The sequence below is a fragment of the Sceloporus undulatus genome, chromosome 1 (genome assembly GCF_019175285.1).
Source record: "Sceloporus undulatus isolate JIND9_A2432 ecotype Alabama chromosome 1, SceUnd_v1.1, whole genome shotgun sequence".
NCBI classification, from domain to species: Eukaryota; Metazoa; Chordata; class Lepidosauria; order Squamata; family Phrynosomatidae; genus Sceloporus; species Sceloporus undulatus.
The window spans coordinates 87,584,671-87,599,734 of NC_056522.1; the positions used below are offsets into that span (position 1 = coordinate 87,584,671).

General features: G+C 39.9%; 1 protein-coding gene and 1 long non-coding RNA gene across 6 annotated transcripts in view; one reads left to right on the forward strand and one right to left on the reverse strand.

The window, feature by feature from the left end:
* STXBP5 (syntaxin binding protein 5) overlaps positions 1-15,064 on the reverse strand; it is a 165,932-nt gene that overhangs the window by 88,340 nt on the left and 62,528 nt on the right. For 4 of the 5 annotated variants that reach the window (XM_042445840.1, XM_042445839.1, XM_042445838.1 and 1 more), the window contains exon 7: positions 9,737-9,820. In XM_042445840.1, coding sequence (XP_042301774.1) covers positions 9,737-9,820 — 84 coding nt within the window. Of the gene's footprint in view, positions 1-4,331; positions 4,450-9,736; positions 9,821-15,064 lie in introns of all 5 variants that reach the window. The other variant, XM_042445841.1, reaches the window with a different exon arrangement.
* LOC121919339 lies at positions 601-10,739 on the forward strand. Its single transcript, XR_006101445.1, has 3 exons — positions 601-676; positions 6,162-6,454; positions 8,082-10,739. It is a non-coding gene; the product is annotated as an uncharacterized LOC121919339 (long non-coding RNA).

Sequence of the window (15,064 nt, forward strand, 5' to 3'; positions counted from 1 at the left end):
CCGGCATTTTTTGTTGGTCTGTACAGGGCCTACGTTCTACTATACTGCCTGTATTGCAAAGACATCTATTCCAAATTAGTCAACTTTCCATATCCATGGATTCTGCATCCAAAAGTTCAACCATCCATGGCTTGAAATACACACACGCACACACACACAGAGCAAGCCATGCTTTTGCCATTTTTCATAAGGGACATCATTTCATTATGCCATTCTATGTAATGGAACTTTTCCAGAGATCTTGAGATCCATAGGTGGCCCTGGAACCAAACCCCAGTGGATACCAAGAGCGCACTGTAAAAGTCCCAATTATGAAGCAGTTCCCAGGTAGATCCTATCATTTTTACATCTCACTTCTCTTTTCAGACTCTTCCAAAGAATCTGTTTAGAAGACTGCCAAGTTTTGTAGTTTAGCACATTAGAGCCAGCATGGTGTTGTAGTTTGATCCACTGTACTATGACTCCAGGAAACTAGAGTTTGAATCTCTGCTCAGCCATGGAAAGCCACTGGATGACCTTAGGCAGTTCACTCTCTCAGCCTCAGAGGAAGGCAAAGGCCCCAATGAACAAATCATTATTACCTTCATGCTATGTTTGTCTTACAGTCTCCTTAAGTCAGAAACAACTTGAAGGCACACAAAGACAGCCAGAAGCAAGCTGATCAAACCACATTATGGTATGCCTCAGTTCTAATGAGTGCTAACAGTCTTGATTTGGTATTGGCTATTGTACTGTGTAGGGATTTTAACACTTTATAGCTATTTTTTTTCTAGTTTTCCTTATTCCCTGTTGCCCTGCAGCTATTTGGCTTGTGTTTGATCTGTGATGATAATGAAGTATAGGTATGTTGGTGGGTGATATAAACTCCAGATCATATACTTTGCATCCCCTGCTATACACAAATCTTTACACATATCATCTGGTTCCTGCGGTACAAGGCTTGGGACTATGGCGGCAGCCCACTTTGAGAGCATGCTGTGTGGTTGCTGCAGTCCCAGCTCAACCGTGGCCAGAGGCCACCTCTTGCCACCTATCTTCTTTGTCCCTGAGTTACATATTCAGTATATCAGAAGTAAAAATGATAGGAATCAATTAAGATGAGGGACATGATGCATCAGTGAGGCACTGCTTTCCACACCGAAACATATGTTTGGGAAAGAAGTGGTATTGATCCATTTTCCAATGCTCTGACTTATTCCAAAGTGAGCATCTTGGTTCAGGAGGAATATGAAAACATTTGAATCCTACCTGAACTAAACATCTTGAAAGATGCATGAATGCGGTACTGCAGGTGAGGATCTGCCACAATATGATAATAGTGAACTCCTACAAATCTTTGATGCTATTGTCACTGGGGAAACCTGCTTGCTGCAGCCAGGTCCAGATTATACAACTATTGGCAGATCCTGGGTTATTTCTACCATACTTTTATATGAAGAAACTCATGGGTAAAGCTACAAAGACAGAGGAAAGATGCTCATAAAAATGTGTAATTAGGATGAGAAATCTCAAAATATTTAGCAGTCAATACCTTTCAGAAAATGTCCCCACTACTTATTTGCAATTTTAAAGATGTAAGACTCTATTTCTTCAGAATATGTATCAAGATGAAAGTCAGACATGGGTATTTTTGGAGAATGCCACTGTTAACAAGCCTTCTGACAACCAATGTAAAGTGCACTTTGTTCAAAACATCACGATTCATATTCCAGCTCAAGTCTAAAATAACAATTTCTTGACCCTAACAAATGTTGAATCCTTATTACAGTCCGTCCTCGCCTTACGCGGGGGATCCGTTCCGGATCCCTCCGCGTAAGGCGAATTCTGCCTATGCTCGAACCCCATTGGAAACAATGGGGCTCATGCGTGGCGGCGTGGACGCGCGCAGGGCGCAACAGGCGCACGCGCCCATTCAATTGAATGGGACACACCGCCCCTTCCGCCCCGCGGCTTGAGCGCATATGCTCAAGGCCGCGTATGGCGCGGGCGCACTGTACCTTTTATTTCAGGCCAAAACCAAAATGAGGCCTGACTCTATAAATGAAGTACTTTCCCCAATTAACTGTCTAAAATCTAACTAAAATCAATTTTACCTACCATTTTCTGCCTTCTCTACCATGATAAGTATAGGTTTCATTCCAGCTTCCTTAAAGAAAGCAACAGGGATTATAATTTCTTTTAAAGGTCAACTTAAGGACCATGAAAAATATAAACTTATTAGCCTGCTGTCTATTATTGGGACACTGTATGCTAAATAGATACCAAGCTCCAAACAGAACTACAAGTTGTTTTCACATGATTTACTTCCAAGTGACCTTCAGAGAATATCATTCAACTTCAGATTTCTATTTGATACTGGATGAGAAATATTCAAGCCCCTCTGTGGCAGAAACTGGAGAACATTCTATCTGATCATAGTGTGTTCTAGCTCATTACGTTTTTGTATGACAGTGTGCTCTAAGTCAGACATAGTCAGACATGGTTGTTAGGCAAGTTCAATGAACTAAATCCAAAGGGCATGCAACGGAATCTTATAGCATCTTTGAGACTAAGGGGGGATACAGACAGGTGGTGTCTTTACCCCTCGTCAGTGCCGCACCAACTGCACAGCGTGACACCAACATGCTCCCTAAAAAGAAGCCGCCTAGTGTGGCTTCTTAAGAAGGCCATAATGGCACTTGTGCGCTATGACACGACCGCTTCTGGCGAGCGCTGTTTGGGTGCGCGGATGCCTGTGCGTCACTGTCACGCACCCCATGTGGGTGAGACTGTAGCAAGATGGTGCATGGGTGCCGCTAGTAGGGCTGGGTGTGTATGGATGCCCAGCTTTCCGGAGTCCTAATTTCAGCCCCAGTCCGCCACAAAGCAGCGGTCTATACCAGGCCTATCTTAGCAAAAGAAGTTGTGGCATAAGCTTTCATAGATTTATCCTCAGATAACGAAGTAGATTCAGGGAATATATACCAAGTCTATGAAAGCTCTGTCACATGATGATACCCTGACACTTCTGGATGGGTTAGTGAAACAGCAAGAAATGGCCACGAGAGACAGAAACAGACCTTTATATGATGCTACAGCTTCTTTCGCTCAGTTTCATAGGTATTACAAGATCGCTTAGTATGCTGATAATCCAGACACACATGGCTATGTCTCTGAATTCTAAATCTGAAGGTTAAGTCAGAGCTTTGTACTTGCTATACTGTACTTAACCTTCATTTGAATAATAAATTAATTGACCTCGTCAGGCATGTTCCAAAACTTTGGAGACAGAAAAACTCAGGCTTACTATAAGCTAATAATTTGGTTATTTATCACATTCTATATCCTGGCTTAAAGTGCTTAAATCGCCATCCATTGAATAATATGAGGCTGGAGCATCCATGTTTTTTCCCAATTGCTGGGGGAGGAGGATCAGAACCATACCTACACTGATACAGTATCATTCATACAAATAAATAAATAAATCAGAAGATACACCAACTTCTCCAAACATTATGTTACTCCAGCTTTTACAAAGTACTTTTTGTATTTGTTTCATACATAGTGTACTCCATTTCTCAGTAACTACTAGTATTTTAAAAACTGTGTTACTATTTCCTAATCATTGGCCCAGTACATACCGGCCCCGCAGGACACCCTCATCACATGCAAGGGGCACCCTGCCCACACATCCCTTGCATGTGACGAGGGTGTCCTCGCTGCGTAGTGATAAAAGGACGGTATGCGCAGAGATGATGTCACTGCTGCGCAGCATTCAAATGGAGCCGCACAGCAGCAATGTGCTCGTGCCGCCGCAAGCTATTTGCGGTGGCACAAAAGGGATGTTGCTTTTTAGCGGTCCTTTTTTCAGGTAGCAGCAGCACGCAATATGGTTTCTGTGGCACTGCTATGCAGCAATGAGAGCCTGCTCCTGGCCGCCTCTTCCTGGTGCTCTGTACTGCGCCTACATGTTGCAAAAGGCTAGTGATGTATGAATGTGAAACTGAGTGTTTCAACAGCTTCGTACCCATAGCTTCCAAGAACAACTCTCAAAATATTGTTGGGCTATTTATTTTATTTTTTGTTTTATGGGGGAGGGGTCATTTAAAAATGGACACTAATCATTGCTGGAAGCCAGATTCAGAAAAGAAAAGCCCCAACTTTCAGAATATGGACTGATGAATTAAATTCAAAGGTTTTCCCCTGATCCAACTGTTGTAGAGCCTCTGAGGAAAGACATCTGCAGAGTATACTTTTTATCGACTATACAGACTGTCCAATATAGTTACTTAATATTGGTATGTGGACATTAAAGAGACCTATCAACTCCTATCCTAATCACACTCACTAACCTTTGGGTGTAGGGCAAATTCCAGGCTTGGGGTACAGCCGAGGGCCACATTAGTGACATCACACATCAAAAATAGGCTTCTGCCTCCTGAATGGATTGAAGATTCGGCATAAGTTGTCCTAAAAAAGGAAAATATGTTCTGTCTTTTATTGATGCTCCCTTCAAATAGCCAATATGCTCCTTGTTTTGGAGTAATCATGGTTGCCAGGGCAGCATCTAGTATAAAATACCAAAATTGGTATTTGTTTTTAAAATGTTAGTCTCATTAAACAAACTAGAAGTAAAGTACCATCTTAGTTGACATGACGGTTTCAATTTATCCACAAGAGAGATTCAGAAGTTACAGAAGTTTTAAGAGTAATGATTGTTCTTTTGTGAAAACTGGACTTAGCTTAACTATCATTTATATGTTTCTGTAACATCTATATTGTAAATAATACGTATTTATGTACTCTTAATTTTAAAAATGGTTCATGAATTCATGTAAACAAGAAAAGTAAAAAGCTCTGGGACCAACTTCCTGTCTAAACTGTTTTTATCTACTATTGTCCATCTTATTATCAATCTGTATTCAATAAGCCTTTAAATATAATGTCGATTTTGCTTCATAATGAATAGGGTTTCAAACAAATTATATCTCATACAACCAAGCCCATGCCAAGTGCTGTTGTGACACTTTAATGCATATGAATATTTGTTAAGACAGGTATTTAAAGCCATAATATATTTGGTTCTCTCCCTTCTGAATAGCAATTCACTTTTAACTTCCAACAAGTTAGTGCTAAATGTAAAAAAGGGACACAATGATAGATTGTGCCCACCTCCTTCCTTGCAACCACCTGATGACTTCTATGCAATGTCACTACCTAGAATGCAAGCAGATTTGACTTACCACTGGTCGTAATTACAGCCCTCTACGTATGTTAGTACAATAACAAGAAAATCCAGAATTTAAATCGTTAAAACCTCTGCATATAAAATTAGGTGTCACAGAATTGGACAGAATTAATTTTTGGAACAGATCTTTAAACAGGTCATCCAAGCTTATGGTTGAGGCAACTTGCATACTAAGTAAGAGAACCAAGTCAATTCCAGTTTGCAATTCAATATATTTAAAGAACTAAGAAAAAAAGTCCTATTTCATTAAAAAAAAACACCAAAAGGCAGCTTAAAAGAACGTATCTTTGTTATATGAATAGCTCAAGCATGCTATTTGCAGGTGGATGGCTTAGACTACGTACTCTTTCTTCTTTGCCAGCTGTGAAAAGACAAAGGAAAATTTCACTTACAAATTGTGTCTGTGTAGCTTTCAGAAATGGTAATTCCAGAGATGGTAACTGACTATCCCTTTGAACCCAGTCACCCTGGCAGAAGCAATTGAGCAGCTGGCTGAGCAGGAACTGTGAAGCCTCTCAGCTGTGCCAGCCTTGTGGCAAAAGCCAATGTGGGCAAGAGGCCTCTTAGTCACTGCTTAGTCAGCTGCTTGGCAGCTACTTGCAAGGTGACAAGGTGCAAAGGGAGAAGCTTCTCCCTGGCAAAGAAGGACTCTCAAGCCTTCATCATTGGGGCAGAGAGGGGAACAGCCAGTGTGTGTGTAGGGAGTTCCCAGAGACCATATGCACAGAGGCCACATGGAGACAGACATGGTAAAAAAAAAAAGGAAGAAATATTAACTATCTTCCAGGTGCCAATCCAAAGCAGAAGGATTCTTTCCAAGAATCAACTCCAGATTCTCCTCTCCCTCTTTCCCCAGAGACAAGTCTTCCACACACAGCTTCAAGTTTCCCCCCCACAAAACAAACATTGTCTCTTCTCTTTCCTCTTCTTGCAGGCTGTCCAATGAATGAAAGCAGAAGCAGCAACGCAGGACCAATCTGCCAATCAAGTCCTGGCAAAACTCACAAAGCTTAAGTGGGGTTCCAAATTTGAAAGCTCCTTTTTGCCACTGTTTCTTCCCCACTTCCACATGCAGTAAGTCAGTCTGTCCAGTGAGTCAGTCTGTCTCAAAATGGCTCTGCTTTGTACCATGGAAGCAATGCCCTTTACCCAAGCCTCACAACAGTTTCCCAACTGCCACCACAACTAGCAAAAGAAATGGCTAAAGAAGGGAATGAAGTCATGCAGGTAGGCGGAAATCTGGACATAGTACCACATGAAGCAAGGGTCTGAGGTAGTTTAAGGGACCCTGAAAAAAAGTTTCATGTGACCCTCATTCCTACTATGTGCTGGTTCCCCATGTCTTTCTGGTGCACCAATACTTTGACTGAAGGCCCTCCCTGCTGCCCCTTTCCCCCTCCCTGTCCCCCTTTCCCCTTCACTGCCTTCCTGGATCTTTCCACCACCCTCAGGGAGGAGGTACCACCAACACCGAGATTCACTGCTTAGCAGAACCTGAATACAAATTCTCCAGGCATTTTCTAAAACAGTCATTCCCAAACTCTGGTTCTCCATGTGTTTTGAATTGGCTAAGTTGGTTGAGGCTGCAGAGAGTTAACATCCAAAACACCCCAAGGACCAGAGTTTGGGAACCACTGTTGTAGACGGTTGAATCATCCTGCAACGGTCACAGAAATGCACACTAAGGGTTCCAACAGTCTACCCAACTTCTTTGAACATAGTTATTTCCAGAAAAGAGGGAAGTGAGAAAACAGCAGTTTAAGCTGGGTTTTAATGAATAAGCAGGGCAGCTTTATATTGGGATGGTTTATCTTTTAAAAAACATTTGTATGTCTTTTAACTGATTTTTTTGTAGTGATTTTAATTGATTTTAAATTTTTATTGCAAAGGTTTTTTTAAATCTTAATTGACTTTTTCTGGGAGGCGCTTTGGGTCCCCTCTGAGAAAGACAGCACACAAATGAAATAAATAAAATAAATTGTGCTCATAACAATGGAAAAATCAAGGTTTGATAATTTGAATTTTATATTTTTAAAAAAATATTTTCAAGCTGTGGATGCTTGAAGGTAGGAGAGTTGTGCGAGTTTGTTTGTTTTAGTATTAAGTTCAAAGCCTTAGACCGCAGTGTATAAAAAATCCGTGGATAAGGAGGGCAACTGTAGTTGCATGCTAGGCAACTGCAGAGGGGGCAAGGACTATTTTTTCCTTCCACACCTACCAGTGAGCGACAGCTGTGTGTCAAAGCCTTAGACCGTATTAGATATTTTCAAAAATATCCAGGCTTTGAATCTCTTCAATGACCACCCTTTGGGAGCTCAAGACCCACATGCTATCCATGGCCACACTTTACCCATCCCATCTTACAGCAACTACATGACACTGGTTTTAAAGAAACTGTACTGGCTCCCAGTACACTTCCAGATTAAACTGAAATGCTTGTGGTGACATATCAAGCACTAAATGGCCTGTGAACTTAATACTAAAACAAACAAACTCGCACAACTCTCCTACCTTCACCTGAACCACCAATGAGGTCTGCTGCAGGGCCCCTCCTCTATTGTCCCAGCACTAGGAGTAATACATCCCATAGCTGCCTTGAATCCCATTTTGGGAGAAAGGCGGGTTATACATTCAACAAATAAATAAATAAAATTGTCTGTGGCTCTGTTTTATTGTTTTAAATTATTTAAACTGATTCAACTGTATGCTATACCCTCAAGTAGCATGATATAATGTGAGGCATAACTATTATAATAAACAAATAAAGACGAACTCGCATTTTCCTGCAATGAAATGAAAATGAATCATGATGAACCATGGCCTTAAACAGACTCTCTCTCCTCTTCATTTTCAGTCTCAGAGGAAATACAATTTTTTATTTTGAAGAAACCACAACTCCCTTTACTATTTGAAGAAGCTGGGAAACTACAGCTGAATCATAGCTTATTCTCTCTAACTGTATTACAAAAACAGCTTCCCTAATTCAGTCATCGTGTGGAACTGTGGTTGATTTAAATAGAAAACACCTTGTGAACATAAAACAGGAAGAGTGTAACAGCAAGAGTTTCATCACAGCTTGTTCTCACAGCTTTCCATTTCATCTGAATCATGTCTCCATCTTCTCAAGCTAAATTAAATCACTTTATGCCTTCCAAAAATTACTTTCCCTAATTTAGCCTTAACGTAAATTTTGAGTACAGTGGTCCCTTCCCTTATGCAGGGGATCCATTCCGGACCCCCCCCCCCCAACGTAAGGGAAATTCCCGTGTATGCTCAAGCCCATGGGGCTTGTGCCTGCGGCAGCGCGGCAACAACATATTCCATGGGTGTGCGACACTGCTCCTTCCAGCACGCCTTTCAGCTTATGCTGAAAGCTATGTATATCATGCCTGCGTATGACGAGGACACACTGTAATTCTTTTACAGCTTTTTGTATAAAATAATGATTGACAATCAATGCACTGGTTTACTTGCAATACTGAATGAAAACGCTTAGTAACTAATTAAATACAGGAATCTAGCAACACAGGGTGAATGCAAGTTAGCATTCATATGAATGAAGTTTACCTATATGAACTTAGAGAAAATTTGGTCAGATTTGTTTCATCAGCAACAGCCACTTGTTTACAGGCCTTCATATGAGTATACTGTTTCATACAAATATACATACCAATGTGGTTCGAGTAAGAAAGTAAAATATAGTGCTCTAATTATAATGCTATCAAAGCAACAGAAAAACACAAACTCCCAATTCATTATAACTTAAAAACTATTCCAAACAACAGAGTGGTTGCATCAAATATAGTGTGTAAGATGGTGCTTCCTTTTCATCAGATCTAAATAAATTATTTCACTGAAAACACAGATGTGCTGAGGTGGTAGCTGAACATTTCCTAACCAAAAAGTACTACTGGTTAATCCAAGCACAGATGGATCTTATGCCTGTTTCAATGTTTTCATCATGACATTTATACAGTTGTAGCAAACAATGTTTCTCACTTGCTGTATAGTTAGATTAATTTATCTACTCTAAGATTGTACAAAACAGAGTGGAAAGCCATATTGAAGGGAAGGAAAAGAGGTACTGAAGTTTTTTACTCTTTTTGTTTCCTTCCTGCATTTTTTCTGCAAATCTCTCTTATTCTTCCCATCCATCCCCCTGGGCTTTCAGTATCTTCATTGAGATGTCAAAGGACAGAAACAGAAAAAAAAATTCAGCCCACAATATAAGTTCAGTAACCTCAAAGCTATCCAAAGTTCCAAGTTGCTATATTATTTAGAAATTTTCATCCAACAATTGGTTGATATGGCTTCTTCTGAAATTTCAGCATGATGACTCAGTATGAATTTATGTAAGTCATATCCACGTGTATTTATTTAGACATTCAAGACAATTATGAGCAACAGTTATTGATAAAAATGCCAAATTAAAATATGAAGTTGCATTCATTCTAACAGAGAAAATTAAATTATGATGTAAAGTCTTCCAAAAATACAATTGCTGGTTACCTCATCATGTGTGTATCTATACTCTGCCTTCTTAGATTTGAGGTCCCATAATGCCACTGTTCCCGATTCAAAACCAATCAGGAGCTGTAATAAATCACAAATGAAAATGTGTATAACCGGCATTAAAAATAAATTATTTATTTACTATGATATGGTGAAATTTAGAATAACTGTACAAACACAACACTGAAAGAAATATTATAATGTTGTAGTTACGCTACTGGAATTTAACAAAAATATGAGATCTTATTTTAACATAGTTCTGTAACATGTCAACTGACTGAGTGTTCCTTCACCATATATGTATATTATGATATCCAATTTCAACAAACATTTAAAAAGTATATTTCCAGAATGATTTGCTTCACAGTTCACAGCAGTATCAATCCAGCTACAGATGAACAAATAAGAGGTATTAAAGCTATAAAAAACCCAGAAAACTGGTAAAACGTGTACAACTGTGAACTGTACCTTTTAGATCATTTTGAAGCTACTGTATCAGCTTGTGGTGAACCACTCATATGAAGCATATGCCATGCACTGAACTGAACTGTTTTGCATGCATGATCTGATCACTTCACCCTGAAGAAAATATGATCTTAAACAGTAAAAGAAGTTGATTTTAGGAAATAAATTAACTTTGTACCCTTGGTTTTCTGCTAATTTTCTCTCTAAAATGGTTTGTCCACTCTTCTTCCAACATGCAAACTGACTTCCAAATCTTCACCTTGCAACTGGCTTAAAATGTAACACTAAAGTACTCACTGCCAGAAAAGGTGGAGGAAGAATAACAAGCAATTCTGATCACCATACACAATATGTCATTTAGTCCATACCAATTCAGTTTGTAGGTAGACTACTGCTTACTTGAATGTACCCCACATATGTATAATCTAGGCCTATGCAATGGCCTCCTTACAAAATTCAGGGTTCTTCTCTATTTGGGCAGTTCCATATCTAATTTGCCCAGAGTTAGACATGAATTAAAATTTAAAAATATACAATTTCCTGCTTATCAATGAATTGTACTAGGAAACAAAAACAGCCTCTTTTCTGACATATAATCTGTAGACAAAATAGTACTCAGGGAGCACTGACAAACTGCAGGCAGAGAGGCCCAGTGTGCGTGTGCAGCGGACACCTTTAAAATTGACCTTAATATGTCTATAACTTTTTGGTTTATCTCAATAGTGAATGACATTTGGAAATATTATAAAAAATCTCTCCTTTTGATAATGGATTAACCATGACAAAATGCAGATGAACACATTCAAGGTTCTTATGTCAGCTCCATTTAAATTGCTTTTAATAAGTTTAAAATCTGCTAAGGTATGCTGATTTTCAGCCCTGTAGTACTCCTGCTTATCACGTATATGTGCTGCTTGTATATTACGTGTTACCAACATACACACAATACTGATAGCTAAGTGCAAGAAAGAGGAGAAGCCAACAGACAAACACACTAGCCAACACAGCTTAAAATCAAACACAAACATAACCTAAAAGCCTAGGAACAAAATGGATAGTGTGGGGCAGGTAAAGGGACAAGGGTAATGAGCAAACTATCACCATCTAATAAACTGATACTAAAATAATACTGGACATAATACAAATTTTCTCAAATAATCAATAAACATGGAGCTAGATTGAGAAAGGATTATGAAGGGTGGTTGAAGGGGTTCAGGACTTCATGTCTGCCATGACAACCATGGGATGGAGTGGTTCAGAACTTCCTGTCTACTATTACAACCATGGGGCTGTCCCAAGCAGTATCTTGTGCCACCCATGCTGCTGGAGATACTCTAGACCTAGTTTTCTGTACAGGACAGGATTTTGATGTTCTGAGTGTGGAAGAGCTTTCAGTAGTTCCGTTGTCATAGACAGATCACTACCTAGTGAGATTTAGACTCACTGGAATTCATAGCCTTTGCAGGGTTGGGGGGCCCGAATTAAGATGGTCCACCCCAGGAGGTTTATGGAGCCAGATGGATTCCTGATGGCTCTTGGTGAGTTTCCTGTTGCCTTGGCAGGTGATCCAGTTGAAGACTTGACTGATCTCTGGAATAGGGAAATGGCCAGGGCTATGGACACAATTGCACCTAAGCGTCCCCTCCCATGTAGTGGAACCAAATGGTGGTTTACCAGAGAGCTGATGGTGGTGAAACAAGTGGGATGGAGACCAGAGCAACAATGAGACAGAGAGAGAGTTTGACTGAACATGGGCTAGAGCACACTGGAACGTCTATGGCGTGACAGTGGTGTCAGTAAAGAAATCCTTTGTCACTGTCACCATTGCATCTGCACAGTGTTGTCCAGCGGAGCTGTTTCAAGTAGTCAGGGGCCTTCTGCAATTCGTCCCACAAGAACAGTATATAAACCACTTGGTAGCCTACTGTGAACCATTTGCACAGCACTTTGGGGATAAAATTGTTCATATCTGCTCCAGCTTAGATGCTATAGTTGATACAGGTCTGGTGGATGTAACATTGGCACCTGGTTCTCCAGTGTTACTGGATCCGTTTCAATTTGTGCAACCTGAAGATGTGGACAGAATCTTTGGGAGGGGGTGAGAGGGAGGCTATTTAAAGGCTCCATGTCCCCTCATGTGCTTCTTTTACTGATCTCTGTGAGAGGAGAAACAATGAGAGAAGAAACAAATTGGCTGTTACCTGGCTAAGTTTTCAACTGTGGCGACCACAAGGCCTGCTCCTAAAGTTGGCTGCCACCACAGTCCCAAACAAACCACTAACAGTAGAAGTTTTTTAATGTTCCTTTTGCCAGTGGCCTTGGGCCACCTTAGGTAGCTTCAGAGCAGCTTCTGGCTGCTCTGCGGTCATGGGTCATCTGCATGTCATGCCACTGAAGTGACCAGAAGCCAGTCCTTTTGGTCCATCTGCTTTGGGCCTTTGTCATATTCTGCTTTACTTTAGCTTTCTTTTAGTGTCTGAATTGCTGACTTGATCCAAAGAGACTTAGACTGATCCATATCCAGTTCAAACTGGGCTGCCTCAATGCAAATTAGTCAAAATTGGTCTGTTCAGTTCAGGATTTTGCTAAACCAGCTGCACAGCTATCATGATATTCCCTCACACCTGATCAAGCCAGGAAACCAAAATTACGTATCTGTTTAAGCCACTGAGTATTTCTCGCTCCCCTTCAGTTTTGTTACACAGCTTTACATACTTTTATCCTTCTGAGTTATTAATAGAAAGAATAAGGTGTACACACACACACACACACACACACACACACATTTTTATTATTGCAGCCACAGATTGCTCCTTTAGCTGTCCTATAATGTTAATTCATGGTAGATATCAATGCCTCATTCTTAAAAGGGCTCAAGGAGCAATCCATAACCACTGGGATATACTCAAGCTGAACTCTTATACCCAACTTGTTTTCTTAACCACTGGTTGTAGAACAGTTCATCCAAAAGTCACCTGCCCTAAGTTAAATTTGTCTGCTTTATAATGTCTGAAAAATGTTGATGGTTCCCTCCATCCAGCTGCTTTACATACTTCATCCAATGAAGATGTTACTCTGAATGCTGTTTTTATGGCTATTGACCTTGTTGAATGGACCCATACATGCTGTGCTTTTGGAATTTGGAAGTAATCATAGCACAGGTAAATACAGCTTTTCAACCACCTCAAAATGATTGATTTAATTGCCTTGAAGCCTAAGGTTCTAGGATGGAAAGAAACAAATAAAGCTTTTGTACATCTTATGGTTTTTGTCTTTTCTATATAAACCTTTACTGCCCTCCTTACATCAATGAATGCCACCATCTCTCTAGCAGATGTTTTGGATTTAGGGGAAATGTTGGTAGTTCTAATGTCTGGTACCACTTGTGTGTAACATAGACTTCAGAAGAAATGAAGGATCAATTGTCAAAGATAATTTGTCTTATTCAAGCAGTCACAAGTTAGGATTTACTGACAGAGGTGTCATTTTCAATACCCCCACTGTTGATGTAATTGCTACATGAAATGGCACTTTCAAAGTCATTAACCTCAGGGTTACCTCATGAAGTGGCTAAAAACAAACTTTTGTCAAAATACTCAATACCACTTTCAAATCCCACATACAGAACCAATGAACAGATAGTTGATCTTGTAAAGTTGCTCTTCTCAAAAATCTCTTGGCATGAAGATGGGTAGATAAAGGCTTACCATTTACTACCAGCACAGATAACAGAGCAGCAACCTGCCTCTTTAAATTATTAGGGCTTAGACCTTTATCTGTTTTACTCTAAAGCAAAGACATGGCATCATCCCTCTGAACTTCTTCCATTAACACTGACTTCCGCCCACACCACTTCTAGAATCTCTGCCAAGTGGTTTCAAAAAATGGTGTTTGCTCAGTGTGCTCCTATTGGCTCAAAATTTTCTGTTCAACCTCCACATTGTTAGATTTAACCACTGTGGGCTGGGGTGGTAACTTGGACTTCGAGTGGTGTATTTATTAGCAAAGGATAAGAAAGTCTGTGCAACCAGTGTGGAGCAATTAAGATAATTTCTGCTTTTTCTACTACGATTTTTTTAAAAAGAATTCTCTAATATTGGAAAAGGAAGGAATACATGAAGTAGTTCCATTGACCATTCCACTGCTAATGCATTGTGCCCTTCTGCATTTGTGCTTCTACTGGTTGAAAAATACATTTTTACTTTGAAATTAGGATCAGATACAAAAAGGTCCACCACCAATTTAGCATAGTTGTTCTGTAAATGGTTGAATATCTCCTGGTTCAAACACACTCTCCTGGTTGAATTTTATTCCTGGTTGAGTAGTCTGCTGTCACATTCAAACATCCTTTGAGATACACTGCTGTTAGCAAATGCAACCATATCTCAGCTCAAGCCAGAATTTTTGTGGATTCTTTTATATGTTAGGATCTTGTTCCCCCTTGCTTTCACAAATATGATTTCACAGTAACGATATTCATGCAAACTTGCATGTTCTTGTTTATATTAACATTGCTAACCTCACTGCCCTTATCTCTAATAAATTTATACTGAGTCCCTTCTTTGGCATTGTCCATTCTTTCTGGACAATGTGACCTGACAATGACTACCTCATCCACATAGTTGCCCTGTTCAAACTTCTTGCTCTCATCCATCCACCAAAGCAAATATCTCCTTACTTTCGTTGGTACAGTCAGAATGATATACCTTTTCCTTATTATTTGATTCTGAAATGGTCTCATGAAAATTTGCAACACTCTTGTGTACAATCTTGCCCATGGAACTAACTAAATCGTTAAAACTACTGTTCGTAGCACTCATGTGAAATGCATTAGATCTACTGACTTCATCATTCTCAACT